This window comes from Chiloscyllium plagiosum, chromosome 23, assembly GCF_004010195.1.
Source record: "Chiloscyllium plagiosum isolate BGI_BamShark_2017 chromosome 23, ASM401019v2, whole genome shotgun sequence".
In the NCBI taxonomy this organism is placed as follows: Eukaryota; Metazoa; Chordata; class Chondrichthyes; order Orectolobiformes; family Hemiscylliidae; genus Chiloscyllium; species Chiloscyllium plagiosum.
Window position 1 is genome coordinate 49,017,215 of NC_057732.1, and position 21,162 is coordinate 49,038,376.

The window sequence follows — 21,162 nt, forward strand, 5'->3', positions numbered from 1 at the left end:
CAAGGGATCCTTCCATATCCGCCACAAATTCACCTGCACCTCCACACACATCATTTACTGCATCCGCTGCACCCATGTGGCCTCCTCTATATTGGGGAGAGAGGCCGCCTACTCAGAGAACACCTCTGGGACACCTGGACCAACCAACCCAACTACCCATGGCTCAATGGGATCATGCCCGAAACATCGATTCTCCTGTTCCTTGGATGCTGCCTGACCTGCTGCGCTTTTCCAGCAACACATTTTCAGCAATAAAATGCTTATCTTCACCTCACACCTTATTATTGAAACTTCTCCAAATGCCTCACTCTGAAAGTAACCTTTTCAACAGCAAGGACTATAATAGTGGCAAGTACAATAAATCTTTCAGTGACAGCACTGTTAGCGAGTCATAGAGTTAAAGATGGACAGCACAGAAACAGAGCCTTTGGTTTAATCCATCCATCCCTCCAAACCCTTGCTATTCATATACCCATCCAGATGCCTTTTAAATGTTGCAATTGTACCAGCCTCCACCACTTCCTCTGGCAGCTCATTCCATACCTGTACCACCCTCTGTGTGAAAAAGTTGCCCCTTAGGTCTCTTTTATATCTTTCCCCTCTCACCCTAAACCTATGCCCTCTAGGTCTGGACTCCCCCACCCCAGGGAAAAAGACTTTGTCTTTTTATCCCTATCCATGCCCCTCATGATTTTATAAACATCTATAAGGTGTTTACCATTATGTGCCTCAGCCTCCGACGCTCCGGGGAAAACAGCCCCACCCTATCCAGCCTCTCCCTATAGCTCAAATCTTCCGACACTAGCAACATTCTTGCAAATCTTTTCTGAACCCTTTCAAGTTTCACAACGTCCTTCCGATAGGAAGGAGACCAGAATTGCACACAATATTCCAAACGTGGCTAACCAATGTCCTGTACAGCTGCAACATGAACTTTCAACTCCTATACTCAATACTCTGAAGCATACCAAATGCCTTCTTCACTATCCTATCTACTTGTGACTCTAATTTCAAGGAACTTTGAACTTGGACTCTAAGGTGACTTTGTTCAGCAACACTCCCCAGGACCTTACCATTAAGTGTCTAAGTCCTCTCTAATTTGCCTTTCCAAAATGCAGCACATCACATTTATCTAAATTAACCTCGATTTGCCACTTGTTAGCCCATTGGCCCATTTGATTAAGATCCCGTTGTACTTTGAGGTAACCTTCTTTGCTGCCCACTACACCTCAAATTTTGGTGTCATCTGCAAACTTACTACATCTACCTCCTATGTTCACATCCAAATCATTTATGTAAAAGACAAAAAGTAGAGGACCCAGCACCGATCCTTGTGGCACTCCACTGGTCACAGGCCTCCAGTCTGAAAAACAACCCTTCACCACCACCCTCTGTCTTCCACCTTTGAGCCAGTTCTGTATCCAAATAGCTAGTTCTCCCTGTATTCCATGAGATCTAACCTTGCTAATCAGTCTCCCATGGGGAACCTTGTCAAAAGCCTTCTGAAGTCCATATAGATCACATCTACTGCTCTGCCCTCATCAATCTTCTTTGTTATTTCTTCAAAAAACTCAATCAAGTTTGTGAGACATGATTTCTCACGCACAAAGCCATGTTGACGATCCCTAATCAGTCCTTGCCTTTTCAAATACATGGAAATCCTGTCCCTCAGGATTCCCTCCAACAACTTGCCCACCACATCAGGCTCATTGGTCTATTGTTCTCTGACCTTTCCTTACCACCTTTCTTAAATAGAGGCAGCACGTTTGCTAACCGCCAGTCTTCCGGCACCTCACCTGTGACTATTGATGATACAAATATCTCAGCAAGAGGCCCAGCAATCACTTCCCTAGCTTCCCGCAGAGTTCTAGGGTACACCTGATCAGGTCTTGGAGATTTACCCACTTTTTCTTGAAGACAGTTAAAGGAAGTAAGGACTCATTGTTATATTTTGACCCTGTTGGGTGAGAATGCACAGATAGCCAGAGCATTTGGTTTCTCACCCAATTCTGCCCCGAAGGTCTTCACAGCCACCTGAAGAGACAGATAGGAGTTTTGTTGAGTATCACACCTGTAACAGCACCCCCAGTGGTTCTGATTTGGAGCACAGCCATAGGTGTGCATTTGTGTTCCCTGTATCCTGTCTGATGCTTAAGAGCAGTCCCCTGCCTGCAATGTCCCCAGGTTGAATAAATAAAGCAGGACAAGAAAATATGGGGAAATGCTGTCTTAAATACACAACAAGAGGCCACAAATGAAATTCTACCCTGCAGTCTTCACCTCTTTGCCATGGAGGTGAGTTTGGGGTACCTTTAGGTGGGTTCTGAAGAGTCATACCAGACATGAAATGGTAACTATCTTTTCCTTTCTCCACAGTTCCTGCCAGACCTGCTGAATTTATTTCAGATTTCCAGCAATCATAGTATTTTGCTTTCACTGTGATAATTCAGAGTTTAATTCTCTTACTCTTGGAGTAAACAAAGTTAACCGTCAGATTGCTAGAAGAACTCTGTAATAGATGGATTGTTGTAAACAATGGGGTGCAAGATGTATCCAGGAGTATTAGGTTTTTTAAGTTTTCTATTTATTCATTTTGTGGGAAGTGGGTGTCACTGGTTGGGTCAGCATTTATTGCCTGTCCCTAGGTGCCCTTTGAGAAATTCACCAAAGATCCTCACGCAGCACCTTCCAAACCCACAGCCATTTCCATCTAGAAGGACAAGGCCAGCAGATATATGGGAACCTTCAAGTTCCCCTCCAAGTCCCTCGCCTTCCTGACTTGGAAATACATTACCGTTCCTTCGCTATCGCTGGTTCAAAATCCTGGAAATCCCTCCCTAAGGGCATTATGGGTCTATCCACAGCACATGGGCTGGAACAGTTCAAGAAGGCAGCTCACCACAACATTCTCAAGGGGTAAGTAGGGATGGACAATGAATGCTGGCCTAGCTAGTGATGTCCACACGCCGTGAGTGAATAAAAAAAATTGAAAATGAAATTAGATGGTCATCTGAAAAGGAAGAATGTGCAGGATTATGGAGAGAAGATGGGAGAACATGCACTAAGCATATTGCAGATTCAGAGAACTGGTGCAAACATGATGGGCCAAGTGGCTTCCATCTACACTATAAGGAGGCTGCAAAGCCTCCATTCGCCCTTCCAGTTTCTGAGGAGACACTGGCTGATTGACCTATTCTTCCTGGTGGGGACAAAAGAACCAGACAGGGCAGAAGGCGACCATTTGGCCCATCCTGACTGTACTGGTTAATCTAAATAATCTCAAATACTGCGGGTGCTGGAGAATCGAAATAAAATGCTGGAGAAACTCAGCAGGTCTGGCACAGAGAAACACAGTTAACGTCTCCAGTATAGTATGAATTTATTTCAGGACATATCCATTTTACTCCTCCTGTCTACAAGATTATCTTTGCAAACTTTTTTTTTGAAAATAAAAACCAGCCTTCACACATATTTTAAACTCAGCATTGCATTTTCCAGCACGGGGAGTGAATTGGACTGAGACTGGGGTCAGTGAGTCAGTGAAGACTGGAGCTGCCCAATGTCATTCTAACCATTTATCTACAGCAGAGAAGGTGCACAATGATCGGTCTCTTGCTCGTTTCCTACTTTTCTCTGGCCGTTTGGGGACAGGAGTTTTGGGATTTAAGCGGCGATGTCGATTACTTGGACCCAGATTCCCGTTCTGTAAGTGAACAACTTTTTGTCCGCATTTAAACGGATTTACATTAGACATTGAACTCCTGAGAATTTACTGAGATAATTAAAAGCAACGGGAGCTCAGTCAAATATCAGCAATGGGGCGAAAAACAGTAAATATTTAGGTCATATGTTAAATTTATTGTTTGCAGGTTCTGTTACTTTTACATCTAATGCCATTTATAAAAGCAAAAGTTTCGTTATAGTTACACAAAGTTCGGAAAGGCTGACAAAATGACTCGATGAGCCTTGTTCTGATCTCATGTGGTTTCACTTTAAGGAGTTTCTACGCGTTCCGAGGCAGGTCATCATGTCACAGAGATCGGTGAGTGCCCCGAAGTTTTATGTTGTCTCTTGCGGTTTTAAGGAGGGAAATCTGCCGAGCTGGTGCAGAAATTTGCAACCCCTGCCCTCAGATCCGAGTGTTTTACCCGAGAGCCCCCTTGGTTTGCAAATGCTTAATGAGAAATTGTTGACCTTGCACTGTCAGACGTCTGCACCAACAGATCTGTAGGAGCCCACAGAATATTGCCTTACCTGTATCCAAGACATGATTTGGAGATGCCGGTGTTGGACTGGGGCGGACAACGTTAAAACTCACACAACACCAGGTTATCGTCCAACAGGTTTATTTTGAAGTACAAGTTTTCGGAACGCTGCTCCTTTATCCAAATAAAACCTGCTGGACGATAACCTGGTGTTGTGTGATTTTTAACTGTATCCAGGCATCATCGCACGTTTCTTCATCTTTTTGTTGCTTGGGACCAACGCCATCTGCTGGATGATGCCAATTCAGAAATAGTTAAAAATCACACAACATCAGGTTATAGTCCAACAGATTTGTTTGGAAGCACTAGCCCCCACAACCTGGGGACACTGACAGACTTTAACCTCACACCTTTAAGGCATTGTCTGAGCTGAGATGGCAACTATTGTTAGAAAAGCTAAAGCTATTTTGAGAATGTAACTTAAAAGGAGTTCTGGGATTTACATACTAAAGAACTGGAACTATCATTCCCCATTCTAAAAGATGAAAGACTTAATCTGAATTTGTTTAATATATCATTACAGTTCGATGACACTGTAACTCTTTTGCTATAAATTCTGTGTCTTATGATGCTGCTCCACAACCACCTGATGAAGGAGCAGTGCTCTGAAAGCGAGTGCTTCCAGATAAACTTGTTGGACTATAACCTGGTGTGAGGTTTTTAACTTTGTCCAAACCAGTCCAACACTGGCACCTCCAATTCAGAAATAAGTAGCATTGAAGTCTCCTGGATATGATTGAGATCTATAAGATTATCATCAGGGGCATAGATGGGGGAGACAGAAAGAAGCTTTTCCCATTAAAGGAGGGATCAGTGACCGGGGGGCATGGATTTAAGGTAAAGGAGCAGGAGGTTTAGAGGAGATATTTTTCTTTCAACCAGAGAGTGGTGGGAATATGGATTTCACTGTCTGTAGGATGGTGGGAGACAGAAACCCTCATAACATTCAAGAAGTACTTAGGTGTGCACTTGCGATGCCAAGGTTTTGGACCAAGAATTGGAAAGTGAGGTTAGAATAGGTGATTGTTTTTGACTGAGATGGGCATGATGGGCTGAAGGACCTTTTTCTGTGCTGTTGATTTCTCTATCTCTAAGTCATTCAAAAATTTTGAAAGTGCAATTGTTGAATTATTTTTTATAGACAAGCTTAGACATACTTCAAGTCCCTTCATGTCACTGGGTTAAACATAGAGAAGTGGGCTATTCAGCCTATTTGATTCCAGCCTCAAGTGACCGTCTGTGTGGAGGTTGCACATTCTCCCCGCGTCTGTGTGGGTTTCCTCCAGGTGCTCCTGTTTCGTCCCACAGTCCAAAGATGTGCAGGTTAGGTGGATTGGCCATGTTAAATTGCCCATAGTGTCTAGGAAAGTGCAGGTTGGGTGGATTAGCCACGGGAAATGAAGGGTTACAGGGTTAGGGTGGAGGTGCGTGGGTCGGTATGGACTGGTTAGGCCAAATGGCCTGCTTCCACACTGTAGGGATTCTATGATTCTGTGGTTGAGCCTGCCCTACTCTTTCAACATGATCATGGCTGATTGAACAATTCGATACCTTTTATCTACCGCATTCCCATGCACCACAGGTAATAAAAATCCAAGAATTCCCCACCCAACAAGGAAGGGAACACCATTACGACAGAAACTGCCATGTGTCATTATTTAACTGGAAAAACATGCTCATGTGACCCACTGTTCTACAAGCCATTACAAAATGTGAAATGTTCCAATGAGATCACCAAAATTTGCTCTGTAGTCAGGATAAAAGCAATTCACATGAGGTTTCATTCGTAACAGAAAATAAGTATTTATTGTTTCATACATAACTTTAACAAGAGCAGTAAGAAAGAAAGTTTTCTAATTTATGCAACTTACCTATACCCTTGCAAAATCCCAAACATATTCACATACTCGATCATGATTAAGGCAAACAAAAGGCAAACAGTTTAACACATACCATGAGTGGGAAATGAATACAAACAAAATCCCAAAGATCAAAAGTCCAGCCCAGAAGGCAGAAAGTTATTTTTCGCAGTGTTTTTTATTTTTGCAACGATGATATGCTTTTATCAGTTGTGTGGCTTTTGTCTTTTATTTCGATGGTCAATCTGGTGAACTTGGGTATTTTCCTGTATGAATGGTCTCTTTGTAGCTTGCTTTGTTTTTGCTGTCTTTATCCCACATGGAAAGAGCAAGAGAAAGAGATGGATGTCTTCTGTCTGCTGGTTCTGGATGTTTCTTTTGCTGCACTTGCCACTTGGAGCTTTTAGTTCTATAGCTCAACCAATCAGAAGGCTGTTGTCAAGCAGAATTTAGTCATAGAGTCAGAGATATACAGCATGGAAACAGACCCTTCGGTCCAACTTGTCTGTGCTGACCAGATATCCTAAATAAATCCAATCCCATTTGCCAGCATTTGGCCTATATCCTTCTAAAACCTTCCTATCCATATGCCCTTCCAGATGCATAATGATTCTTGGTGCTTCAAATTCTTTTTCTTCCAGCTCCCAAAAAGCAACATTGTATTGTACAGCTAAGTGATATGCAACACTTGAGTTTCAAGTTCTGAAACTCTCCTGATTTTCCAATTATAGCAGTCCAATGTCCATTTCAGTTTTTATTAAACTATAATTGGAAATTTTTGTTCATAATGAAAGGTATGTGGTCTCTTACAAGCTGTTCAAGGAGTCAGCTCACCGCCAACTACTTTGGGTTGGGTCGCAAATGCCACCCATTTCAGTGGCAGTGATCCCCACAGTCTGGGAATTATCAGCTGTAAAATGTAGCCATCTTAGTAGAGCCAGATCCCAGAAAGAGCAAATAAGAGGAATGGCTAATAACTTGTATTGATGGTACAAGTTGTGAAAAATTGAGGCTGACACTCCAGTGCAATATGGAGGAAGTGCTTTACTGTCGGAGATGCTATCTTTCAGACCAATCTGCATGCTCTGATGGACGTAAATGATTCCTTGCCATTTCTTCAAAGATTCCTGATGAAGAGCTATGCTCCAAACATTGACTCTCCTGCTCCTCGGTTACTGTCTGAATGGCTGTGCTTTTCCAGCACCACACTCTTTGACTTTTTCAAAGAAGAGCAGTAGAGATCTCTCTGATGCTTTGGTCAATATTTATTGTAAAATCCACATTACAATAGAACAGATTATTTGCTTATTACTATGTTTCTGCTTCTGGAAACATGCCCTGAACTAATTGGTCGCCATGTTTCCTGCATTTTATTGGCTATAAAGTACTTTAAGAGATCCGGTGGTTGTGAAAAGTGCTTTGAAGTCTGCCTTTCTTTCTGTTAATTATGAATTGTTATTCATAGAGTCATAGAGATGTACAGCATGGAAACAGACTCTTCGGTCCAACCCATCCATGCCGACTAGATATCCCAACCCGATCGAGTCCCACCTGCCAGCACCCGGCCCATATCCCTCCAAACCCTTCCTATTCCCTCATAATTTTGTAAACCTCTATAAGGTCACCCCTTAGCCTCCGACGCTCCAGGGAAAACAGCCCCAGCCTGTTCAGTCGCTCCCTATAGCTCAAATCATCCAACCCTGGCAACATCCTTGTAAATCTTTTCTGAACCCTTTCAAGTTTCACAACATCTTTCCGATAGGAGGAGACCAGAGTTGCACGCAATATTCCAACAGTGGCCTAACCAATGTCCTGTACAGCCGCAATGAACAGCTGAAACAATAAAAGATCAAAGCACCAAACTAGCTCCTTCTGGAGATTGGTACCACCTCATCGTTTGCAGTCTTACCTGATCTTTCCTTCGACTCAGGAATAGTTCTGCAAAGCTTCTCCCTGGCCTCAGAAGTAAATTAAGCAACTCTACAGAAGTCCTATCTGTCCATCATACACTCTGAATGGGTTGCCTTATATTTCATGATATTTCCACAGGATTGGAATCTCAGTAACACCCATCACCGCAGACATTTCATCATGATAGGTGGAGCCATAAATTGAGCAGCTAATAATGGGGCCATAGTAGAGTTCTTGTGCCAAGGGCAAATCAAAACCACAAAATCAAACTTATGTCTGTTTTCTTCCTGATGGATAAGTTTAAGATCCCCATTCCCTCACATCCAGAGCATTTGTCTATGCTGGTATCATCGTCAGTAATGATAGGAGAACTAGAGATTGTCCATTATTTCCAATTTGGACTCCATCAAGAAGCGACTTCAGCAAGACTTTATGGAATATATTTTAATGCAAGGAGCCTGAAGAACATACTAGATGAGCTGAGGGCAGAGATAGGCACATGGGAGTCTGATATCATTGCTATGACCAATGTTTGGCTGAATGATGGGCTGGATCAGCCGCTCAACATTCCTAGTTATAGGGTATTTGAATAAGGTGAGAGAGTGGATAGAAGAAGGGGTCATAGATAAAACCAGGTCAGAGCAGTGAGAGGCATTCAAGAAGGAAATAGTGAGAGTACTAGACATATGTTCCATAAAGACAAAGAGTGGGACACTGCTAGAAAACTGAGGTCAACGAGGGGCATAAACATTGGGATTATGGGAAAAAAGGAAACTTATGGAAGTTACTGAGGGCTCAATACAACAGAATTCATTGAAGAATCTAAAAAGTGCTGGGGAAGACAGTGCTTATAAAGGAAATTAAGAAATCAAATGAGTGAATGAGAAAGCATTGGTGAGTCGAATAAAGGATTGTAGAAATTATACAAAGAACAAAAAAAAAATTAGAGAAAGAGTAGGGGCCATTAGGGACCATAGAGCTTATCCGTGCGTGGACACAGAAGACATGGGCACAGTCCTCAATGAATGTGTTACTCTTCACAATGGAAAATGACAAGACTATGGACAGAAGGGTGGTGGACTGTGAAATACTAAAAGAAATTGACATTTTAAGTGGAAGGAGAGGAAGGAGGAACTAATGGGTGGAGCAGCTATAGAAATTGATAAATCTGCAGGGTTGGATAAGGTACATGTTAAGCAAATGGGAGGGGATGTCAGGGTCCTGGCAGTAATCTTCAAATACTCTCTGGCCAAATTGGCCCATTATTAAAGTATGGAGGAAACAATAGACCAAGAAGTTACAGGCCAGTCAGTTTAACCTCAGTGTTGAGAAAGAGTTCTGAGGGACAGAATATATTTGCACTTGAAGGGAGGGGATTAATCAGGGATAATCAAGATTAACTCGTTAAGTGTAGGTCATATTTGACAGCTGTAATTGAAGTTTTTGAGAACATAATGAGAAGTGTTAATGTGTTTAATGCCTTTGATGTTATCTACATGGATGTTACCAAAGCTTTGATAACGTTCCTCATGGCAGCTGATCAAGTAAGAGCTCATGGGAACCAAGGCAAAGTGGCATGTTGGATCCAAAATTGACTGAGGGGCAGGAAGCAGAGAGTGATGGCAGAGGGATAATTCTGTGACTTGACGTTTGTTTCCAGTGAAGTTTGTTACCTCAGAGTCCAGTTCTGGGGCATTTGCTATTCGTGTAGCACATTAATGATTTGGACTTAAATGCAGTGTCTGTGATCAAGAAGATTGCAGAAGAGAGGAGTCAAGAGGGATCTGGGTGTGCAAGTACATAGATCCCTCAAAGTTGCCACCCAAGTGGATAGGACATATGTTAAGAAAGCATATGATGTTTTGGCTTTCATTAACAGGGGTATCGAGTTTAAGAGCCGCAAGGTTTTGCTGCAGCTTTACAAGTCCCTGGTGAGACCACACTTGGAATATTGTGTCCAGTTCTGGTCGCCCTACTAAATGAAAGATACAGAGGCTTTGGAGAGGGTGCAAAGAAGGTTTACCAGGATGCTACCTGGACTGGAGAGTTTGCCGTATGAAGAAAGGTTGAATAAGCTTGGACATTTCTCTCTGGAGAGAAGGAGGAAGAGAGGAGACCTGATTGAGGTGTACAAAATAATGAGAGGAATAAATAGAATCAATAGCCTGAGACCTTTCCCCAGGACAGGATTGACTGGTATGAGAAGCCATAGTTTGAAGATATTAGGAGGAAGGTATAAAGGAGACATCAGAGGTAGGTTCTTTACACAGAGAGTTGTGAATGCATGGAATGCATTGCCAGTTGAGGTGGTGGAAGCAAAGTCATTGGGGACATTTAAGCGACTGCTGGACATGCACATGGATAGCAGTAAGTTGAGGGGTGTGTAGGTTAAGTTACTATAGGATTAAGTCACGGCACAACATTGTGGGCCTAAGGGCCTGTTCTGTGCTGTACTTTTCTATGTTCTATAACATGAAAATTGGAAGGGTGGTATATAGTGAGGAAGATAGCCTTAAACTTATAGAGAACAACAACAGTGGGTATTGCAGTGACAAATGAAATTCACCTTGGGAAAGTGTAAAGTGATGCACATATAGAGGGCTATTAAAGCAGGTATTACACTGTGAAGAGTAGAACCTTGGATAGTACTGAAGATCAGAAGGACCTTGGTGTGCATTTCCACACATCTCTGAAGGTAGCAGGGCAGGTAGGTGCGATTGTTGAAAAGGCTTATGGTACAGTTTCCTTTATTAGCCAAGGCATAGAAACTAGAGGTTCTGCTGGAATTTAAAAGCATGTTGACTAGGCCATAACTGAAGTACTGGGTGCTGTTCTAGTCACTGTAAAGACTGTTCATTTTTCAGAATATTTTGATTGTGGATTGAAGTGGGAAAAAAAAGATCACTTAAAAGCCAAAGATTGTTGCATTTTTTAAAAGCAAGTCATTCATTGTAAGTACTGTTTATTCTGTTGTTTGTTGATGATGTTGGGAAATTTTATCTGCAGTTGAGCAGGAGCCAAGAACTGTGTATCAATGGAGGTTTGGCTGGAAACATTTAGCTGATTGGTCTGGGGAATAGCGACCCTTTGATGATGACAAAGACCTTTTGCCTGCCAACTACTTTGTGATTGGCTTCCAGGGGGCTGATCAGCTTGTGGGTGATCCTTCCACATCTGACAGAGATTTTCCTGCACCTCCAATCACCTCTGCTCCTGTGTCTGTTGCTCTTGATGTGGTCTCCACTACATTGGGGACACAAGACACCAACTTGCTGAATGTTTCAGAGAACATGTCCGGGACACACCCCCAATCAACCCCACCACCCTGTGGCTGAAAACTTCAACTTCCTGTCCCACTCTGCCAAGGACATGCAGGTCCTGGGTCACCTCCACCACCAAATTCTAGCCACCCGAAACTTTATCTTCCACTTTGGTACCGTCCAACCACACAGGATCAATGTCAATTTCACCAGCCCCACCTTATCCCAGATCCAACACTCCAAATTGGCACCACCCTCTTGAATTGTCCTACCTGTCAATCTTCCTTCCCAACGATCTGCTCCACCCTCCTGTCCGACCTATCACCATCACCCCCATTTTCATCTACCTATCACATTCCCAGCTATGTTCCCCACCAGCTCCACCCCTCTCCCATATATCTCTCAGCACCCCCCACCCCCACACACACGCGCATTCCTGATCAAGGGTTTATGTGCGAAACCTTGACTGTCCTGCTCCTTGGATGCTGCCTGACCGGCTATGCTTTTTCAGCACCATACTTTTTGATACTTGTGGATGTGAATGTTTGGGTTAGAAGCCATCGGAACTCCAGAAAGGAGGGAGCAGTTAGGAAAAAGCACCCAAAGCCTGAAGAAAGGCAGTTTATATTCTCTCATCAGTTGCTAAAAACTGTGGCTTTTAACCATACTTCAGAGACTTTATAAGTTGTGAACCAATCACCATGTGCCTCCTGCAAACAAGTGAAAGTACTTGGAAAAGGAAGGTCATGGAGCAGCAAAATAGGCAAGAAAGGATGATCTCAGTGCACACAATAAACAGGGACGATTGAACTGCCTTCCCGATCTTTCCTACGGCTAATAGCGCCCATGTATTTGTGTGTATCTGTGTTGGCATGTGCATGTAGCAGGCATATATAAGGGGGTTAAGCATTTCGATCAGGAGAGTTATATGTCAATGGTTCGAATCCATTTAGTTGTCATAAATAATCATTCTTGTTATGTAAATAGACCTGCTCTGTGCTTACTGTTATCCTGGGTGCAAACAGACAGAACAACAGGGAAGTTTGTGTAGTCTTGCAAAATCTCTAACTTTTGTTATGATTCTGGGAATAGCAGGTCTTGATTTCCAGTGGTGTAACATCATCATATTGCAGGAATGATGTGATTGCATGAGAGAAAGTGCAGGGGTGATTTACCAGGATGCTGCCTATGCTAGAGGTGTATGAGCTATGTGGAAAAATTGGATAGGGTGAGGTTGTTTTCCTTGGAGCAGTGTCCATTGAGGGACACTTAATAGAGGAAGATAATCTTATGAGAGGCATCGATCAGGTGGATAGGAAGGTGCTTTTTTTCATTAGTAGTGGGGTGAATAGTCAAGGCCATAAATTAAAGAAGTAGAAGGCAAAAAGGAGAGTTGAGGAGAATGTTTTCACCCAGAGGATAGTGGGGGTCTGGAACTCACTGTCTGAAAGTGTGGTTGACTCAGAAACTCTCGTAACATTTAAGCATTAGTTAGATATTCACTCCTGTTGCCATAGTATCCAGGGTTATGGTCCAAAAGCTGGAAAATGGGATGGGTGTAGCCAGATCTTTGTCAACTAGGATGGACATGATGGACCGAAGGGCCTCCTTCTGTGTTGTAAATATCCATGCGTCTATAATGATAGAAAGACATTTAAAGTAATGAGAGTATTAAAAGGTTCATTCATTTCTCACAAAGAATGCAGATTGAAATATTTGCATTTCACTGACACTTGTTTTGAATATATTTCAGTTTTAGCAACAAAGGGGTACACAAAATTCCTTTGCAGAAATATATAGTAGATATACATAATAAACATATTGATGTAGAATCATTGAATTTTACAGTGCAGAAGGAGACCTTTTAGCCCACTGATCCTGTACCAACTCCCAAAAGGGCTACCAGCTAGTCCCACTCTCCAACAGTGCTCTGAATTCATCACTTTCAAATAGCTATCTAAGTCTCTGTGGAACCTGCCTCCACCATTCTCCCAGGCAGCACATTCTAAATCCTATTAACTCTGAGTAAAGAAGCTTCTCCTCATCTTGCTCCTAGCTCTCTTGCTGACAATCATGACATTTGACTTTGTAACTGACATGCCAACTAGTGTCACTGTCAGAATTGTTCATAATTTTGAACATCTCAATAAGGTCTGTTAATTTTTTCTGCTCCAAGGAGAATAACTCCAATTTGTCTAATCTTATATTGTGTCTACAATCTCTCATTCCTGATATTATTCTAGTAAATCTCCTTCACAGTCTCTTCAGGGCTTTAACATCCTTGCTAAAATAATATTCCTTAAGTCACCTTTCACCCATTCTTTCTTTGAGTGAGCTCTCCAACTCATTCACATCTCCTACACTTTCCTCAGAGCCATGAAAATGTTTCCCTTCCGAGCATTTATCCAGTTTACTGCTGTAATATCTTGTAATATTCTTGCTTCTGAGTCAGAAAGTTATTGTTTCAAGCTTTTGGATTTAAGTATTTAATGTAGACTGACACTCAGACCCAGTCACGAGAGTTTGTTTTATTTATCAAGTGTTTAACTGAAACCACTGCTAAGTTTGACTGAACACATGGTCCCAGGACATTATTCCGGGAAAAGGAGAATGCTAATCTATTTTCTAGCCCAAAAGTCTTCCCTCAGGAGACTAACTAGCCATTACTTTTATTGCTGATGTTACTTTCTGCTGTGTGCAAATAGCTGTCCACATAATAAAGTCATTGCACACTTCAAATAGAATAGAGTCTCTAAAGTGTTGAAACAGACCCTACAGCCCAAAGAGTCCACACCAACCCTCTGAAGAGTAACCCACCCAGACCCATTCCCCTATCCCATATTTACCCCTGACTAATACACCTAACCTACACATTCCTGAACACTATGGGAAATTTAGCTTGGTCAATTCACCTAAACTACGCACCTTTGGATTGTGGGAGGGAACCAGAATACCCAGAGGAAACCCACACAGGCACAGGGAGACAGACAGTTGCCTGAGATTGGGATTGAACCCAGGTCCCTGATGCTGTGAGGTAACAGTGCTAACCACTGAGCCACTATGCCACCCCAAAGCTGTAGATATCTTTGAGATTTCCCTGAAAAAGCATGATGTGGAGGTGCTGGTTATAGTCCAGCGGGTTTACTTGAAACTGCCAGCTAGCTACCTGAGGAAGGAGTGGGGGGGATACAAAAGTTAACGGTTTCAAATAAATCTGCTGGACTATAACCCGATGATCTGTAAAAGCAAACCTTTTGTCTTTGTGCTGAGATGTATACTATGCTGTTGTGAGGACCTGTTGGTTAAATATCAAAGTTACTGGCATGAATATATAAACCATTCAGTTCTGAATACAGCGTTCTATGTGACCCAACCTATTCACTGAGAGGAAAATACAATATGGCAATTATTGTGAAAAGCAAATTAATTGCAAGTGTAAATTAACATCTATTCTATTAGGAACATACTGAACAGCAATAGGTGCTCAAGCATGCTTTGACATTTCACTAGATTATGACTGAATTGTGTTGACCAGGCTTGGCTCTATTTACCTCAATGTGCATTACTAACAAAATATATTGATTTTTAACATTCTAATTGTTGTCCTAACATCCACAACCTATTGGGAAAATGATTTCCAGATTTTCCTTGCCGTTTGTGTAAAAGAAATGTCTGATTTTGATCGGAAGCTTCAGCTTTAATTTTTGAACTAAATCCCGACAATAGCAAAGAGTTTTCAGACATCTGTCAAAACTTTTGATACATTTTGATGAAGTCTTCAGTATGCCATTTGACAATGCTTACTGTTGATATTTGCTTAATATTTACTTAAACATTAAAGGCGGTTGCAGTATTTTAGCTTTTTAGAGGATTTCCTATCCATTTTAAAACTCTTTTAGGTACAGGTTCTGCAGTCATAAAAATCAGCTCAGATAAAATAACCCATCTTCATGTAAAGTTCCAACCATTAGATTTATAGCTCTTTGGTGAGATCCTTGAGTATATTTAAATTATATAATAGACTCAAACAGGCTGAAACCCATTTATGCAAAATGCAAAATCATTGCCAGTAAAGTAGAAGTAAATCACGATACAAAGTCATGCCGGTTGTAGTAAAAGTACTTGTTCGATCGTAAGCATTTGTCAGCATTTCATTTTCAAAGTTAAATCCTCATGGCTAATATTATTAATTTTGAAAGTTGGCACAATTGTCAAGCTCTCCTGGTGAGGTCTCACTGTCAGAACCATTCGGAGTTAAGAAAAATGTGCACCTGCTTCTGTTGAGCGGAAAAGCTTTGCTTGCTCATTTACTAGAGACCACCTCAAGGTGAAGGTGAGATTGTGTTAGTGCATTAAGCTGTCTAACTTGATAATGAAGGTGAGAACTATCTAATGTATAATTGCTTTCTGTCTATTCTATCTCACAGTAAAGGTGTGATATGACAGACAGTCATTTTTATATGTTTTCTGATAGACTTCATTGCAACACGGAGAAACCGTTGAAACCCACAGCTAGGACTGTAGCGAGCATCTGAAGTAGCAACTCTATATACTTAAAAAAAACACATATTTAATCTTGGCCTTTAAATGCTGACTGATACCATAAAGAAAAATAGAAACACAATTTATCTCTCTAATTGCCATCACAAATTGCCATATGAATATTTAGATCAAAACAACATCCCTAAGTCAGAAATGAGGAAAGTACTCAAAAATTGTGAATACATTTTTAAATATTTTACAGTCATCATTGCCTGTATAGAGAAGCTGATGATTATTGGTAAAATAGACCTGAATCAAAGTAGAAAGTGGCCCAACAGGCCATCTGAGAACCATCTTGATTGCTGAATGCACTACCAACTTCCAGCATATTAGAAAATCAACAGGAAAGATTGTTATATTTCTGATGTGGGGGTGCTGGCGTTGGACTGGGGTGGACCAAGTTAGAAGTCACACAACACCAGGGTATAGCCCACTATAATCTGGTGTTGTGTGATTTTTAACTTTCTTATATTTCTGTTCAGGATGTGTCAGGGTACTAAAGCCTTGCGTTTGTGGTTTCTCTCTTTTGCAGGACAGAAAACCCCATGTGACAGATTTCATAGTGAAATCCACTATCTTCTCTCGCTATGCGTTCACAGCTGTTTCCTCAACTATGGTCAATCGAGCATTTCAGCCCAAAAATGCTGTTTTCCAGATGCAGATTCCAGCTCGTGCCTTCATTTCTAACTTCACAATGTGGGTAATTGTGCAAACCTGGTTGCATTTGTCAGTGGTTGCAGCATTTGAGGTTCTGGAATGATCAATGATGAGTGAGATTTTGCTCTAAAGGGCCATTGTTATTAGTTACACACTTCATCCAGAAACATTTTTGTTCTCTAAGTTTCAAGGAGTGTGAGTAGAAAACATCACATTGAGGAAAACAGTGAAAGCACCAGGGTATTTTCTTGTCCTTTACTATATCCCTCATGATTTTAGATACCTGAATAAGATCACTGCTCATTCTCCTACATTCCAAGAAATGAAGTCCTATCCTGGCCAACCTCTCCTTATAACTCAGCCCTACTCATCCTGGTAACATGCTCATAAATCTCTGTTGCACTCTTTCCAGTTTCATTATGTCTTTCCTTTAACAGGGTGACTATTACTTATATATAAGTAATTCCTGATGAAGGGCTTTTGCCCGAAATATCGATTTTCCTGCCCCTCGGATGCTGCCTGACCTGCTGTGCTTTTCTAGCACACTCTAATCTTGACTCTGATCTCCAGCATTTGCAATCCTCACTTTCGCCTATAAGTAATGACCACTCTATTCAGCCAGTAAATTCATGCTCAGAGTTTTGAGTTGTGCAGAAGATCTTTAATTCGTGTTTTATTTTAGATACAGAAGTTTTTCATACTTCTGTTCTCACTGTCAGCTTGCTGGAAATCCACCATTTTGGTTACACAAACAAAGTAAAAAAATACTGATCTGATCTGATTGCAGGGAGCTTGTGTTTCTCCCAACACTGTTACTGTTATAATATGTTCTGGCATTGCTTGTCCCAGATGTTATTTGGGAGGAAATAGTGGGACAATATAGAATGGCTGAATGCTTGGCTCATCCCTGTATTTTTTCATGACCGACAGTAGGGCCAAGTTCAGATCAGAATTATTTGCAATTTCTACTAACTCTGTGTGGTTCTGTGTTCACTCACAGTTCTGTATTGGGGGATTAAGAAAGATCTGTCACCACATTCCAAAACCAGTTGATCCGAGTTGGACCCATTCTGTTCTATTCTTAGATGGAAGTTTAATGGCAATTAACGCTATGTCCCAGTAGCAGTCAAACTGAAAGGTTTGACTAAAAATAAAGAGTGATTATAAAGAAATACGCATCTTTGATTCTAATACAATCCAACACATATTCTGACATTCAAAAGTTTGAATGAAATACCTACCAGTCAATCAACCTAGCTCTGTATGATATGCTATTTTATCATGGTTCACTCAGAATGGAGAACTCATGTAAGGAACCCATCTATTACTGTCCCATCATTCTGCAAAACGTGCTTTATGTATATTTTACTAAGACAGAGAAAAGGAGAAAGTGAGGACTGCAGATGCTGGAGCTCAGAGTCGAGAGTGTGGTGCTGGAAAAGCACAGCAGGTCAGGCAGCATCCGAGGAGCAGGAGAATCGATGTTTCGGGCATAAGCCCCTCATCAGGGCCTTTTCCAGCACCACACTTTCGATTAAGACAGAGGAACCACATGGATTTCATTTTAATTCTTTTCATGGTTTCTGAGCACTGCTGGTACAGCTAGCATTTGCTATCCATTCCTAATTGCCCTTGAGAAGATAGTGGTGAGACCCCTTCTTGAATCTTTGCAGTCCTTGTGGGTGCACCTAGCCCCCTCCCACCAATGCTGTTAGGAGGATGTAGTGATTGGAACATTGGTCATATGGATCTCACTGAGTATGCGATCCATGATTGGGGTTGTTAACCTGGGCCAGTCAGGGATCTCATACTCATTGAAGTTGAGCGGGGACCTGGTTGAGGTCTGCAAAATCATGAGAGGTATAGATGGGGTGTATAGCAACCAGCTTTTACCCCAGGGTAAGGGACTCAGTTACTTGGTGTCACGAGCTCAAGTGAGAGGGGAAACGTTTAAGGGAGATATGTATGGAAATTCTTTAAGCGGAGGATGGTGGGTGCCTGGAACGCATTGCCAGCAGAGGTGGTAGTGGGGGCACGATAGCGTAATTTAAGATGTATCTAGACACTAAGTGAATGGGCAGGGAGCAGAGGGATACAGATCCTTAGAAAATAGGTGATGGGTTTGGACAGAGGATCTGGATTGGCGCAGGCTTGGAGGGCTGAAGGGCCAGTTCCTGTGCTGTAATTTTGTTATTTGTTCTTTATCCACCTGGCTCTCATTCCAATCACTACAGAAGGGAACCCTGGGATTTTAACTCAGCAACAGTGCAGGAACATCAGCAAACCAGGATGACATGAGACTGGGAGGGCATCCTGCAAGTGGTGCTGTTCCTGTGTGTCTGTTGCTCTTGTCATTCTGGGAGGGTGGAGGTCACATGTTTGGAAAGTTCGGTCATAGAGATGTACAGCACGGAAACAGATCTTTCGGTCCAAGTGGTCCATACTGACCAGATATCCCAACCCAATCTAGTCACCTGCCAATCTGTCCATATCCCTTCAAACTCTTCCTATTCATATACCCATCCAGATGCCTTCTAAATGTTGTAACTGTACCAGCCTCCACCACTTCCTCTGGCAGCTCATTCCATACACGTACCACCCTCTGCTTGAAACAGTTGCCCCTTAGATCTCTTTTATATCTTTCCCCTCTCATCCTAAACCTGTGTCCTCTAGTTCTGGACTCCCTGGAAATGTAGCAAAATGCAGTGTCGCATGTAAATGAAACACTTTGGTACTGTGTCAGTGATGGAATTTTAAGTTAGTGGATGAGATACCGATCAAGTGGGCTGCTAAGTTCTGGATTTTGTCCAGACTTTTGAGTGTCATTAGAGCTGCACTCATGTGATGCATAAATATACAGATAGGAATTACTTTTTGTTCAATCATTATTCTTGAGAATGATTAGTTAGATCCCCAACGCGATTTCCGCTGCTTTAAATTAGAGAAAAGTTATTGTTGTCCAGGTTTGATGGTGAGCAAGCCTCAGGTGGCAACCATGCATGAGAACTTTGTACAAAGTTCCTTTCCTTTGAAGTGAATTATAAAGTAGAACTAAAAGAATATCTGGCAGCATGCAATGAAAGGTTTCCCATCCTGGGCTTGTAGTGCAGAGAGCCTCACTTAGGCTGTCTGTCCTGTAATGAGATTTATGGTAGACCTGTAAAACACTGGCAGTTATTCAATCGTGGAACACAGTCCCAGAAAACAATGATGGACTTTGCTGTGATTTAACAATCATTCAGTTTGTTCTTCTTGTTTCTGTCCAGGATAATTGGCAAAAAAGTATATCAGAGTGAGGTGATGACCAAAGCAAAGAATTCCAAAGACAAAATCAAAGAACATTCTGGAAAAAATAGCAGGTAAGTATTTTTTTTAAAAATCGATATAATGCAAGACTTGAACATTTCAAGCAGGTACCAATTAATTAATTAATGTGTATTTTGCGCTTAGAGTCATAGAGATGTACAGCATGGAAATAGATCCTTCGGTCCAACTTGTCCATGTCAACCAGATATCCTAAATAAATCTAGTCCCATTTGCCAGTACTTGGCCCATCTCCCTCCAAACTCTTCCTATTCATATACCCATCCAGATGCCTTTTTAATGTTGTAATTGTACCAGCCTCCACCACTTCCTCTGGCAGCTCATTCCATACATGCAACACTCTGCATGAAAATGTATCCCCTTAGGCTTCTTTTAAATCTTTTCCCTCTCTCCTTAAAACTATGCCCACTAGTTTTGGACTCCTCCACCCTGGGGAAAACACTTTGTCTATTTACCCTATCTATGCCCCTCATGATTTTATAAACCTCTATAAGGTCACCCCTCAGCCTGCAACGCTCCAGGGAAAACAGCCCCAGCCTGTTCAGTCTCTCCCTATAGCTCAAACTCTCCACCTCGGCTACATCCTTGTAAATATTTTCTGAACCCTTTCAAGTTTCACAACATCCTTCCTATGGCTAGGAGCCTAGAATTGAACACAATATTCCAAAAGTAGCCAAATCAGTGTCCTGTACAGCTGCAACATGACCACCCAACTCCTATACTTAATGCACCGACTAATAAAGGCAAGCATACGAAATGCCTTCTTCACTATCCTATCTACCTGTGACTCCACTTTCAAGGAGCTATGATCCTTGTTCATCATGTAATGTGAATGGTTTCCTAAGCTATTAGTGTTAAATAACAGTGAGTGTGAGCAGCATATCAGAATTAAGTCACAGTGACCGCGTCTTTACATTAACACCCAAAGGAAAATAAATGGCCCATTATTCAAAATAGTTGCTTTCATCTTCAAAAGACTGGTAGAAGAGACAGCTGTAGTCACCATGTAAAACAATGGAACCCAATGCGGAGGATGACTAAACTAAACTACACGTTTTGATTTTGCCCCTGTGCTTCTCCCATAGTAAATTGCCAATCACAGATGTGCTACTAAGATGGGAGACACAGGGTGAGAACAAATCCTCATTGTGCATAGGTACAGAGAAAGGGAAACCAATTGGTGAGCTTGGTCTATCCTAGTGTCTATGTTAAAACTGCAGTCACAGAGCTTTTACAGCAAGGAAAAAGACCCTTTGGCCCATTTTGTATGTGCTGGTCATTAAGCATCAATCTATTCCAATCCCATTTTCCAACAGTTGGCCCACAATCTTGTATACTACGGTG

At 41.8% G+C, this 21,162-nt stretch overlaps 1 protein-coding gene across 2 annotated transcripts in view; it reads left to right on the forward strand.

Annotated features, from left to right (window-relative positions):
- The first annotated feature begins 3,560 nt into the window (after window positions 1-3,560).
- Window positions 3,561-21,162, forward strand: part of itih5 (inter-alpha-trypsin inhibitor heavy chain 5) — a 62,236-nt gene continuing 44,634 nt past the window's right edge. For both annotated transcript variants that reach the window (XM_043713257.1, XM_043713258.1), the window contains exons 1-4: window positions 3,561-3,705; window positions 3,998-4,042; window positions 16,370-16,533; window positions 19,761-19,853. In XM_043713257.1, coding sequence (XP_043569192.1) covers window positions 3,601-3,705; window positions 3,998-4,042; window positions 16,370-16,533; window positions 19,761-19,853 — 407 coding nt within the window. In that variant the 5' untranslated portion in view covers window positions 3,561-3,600. The remainder of the gene's footprint in view (window positions 3,706-3,997; window positions 4,043-16,369; window positions 16,534-19,760; window positions 19,854-21,162) is intronic.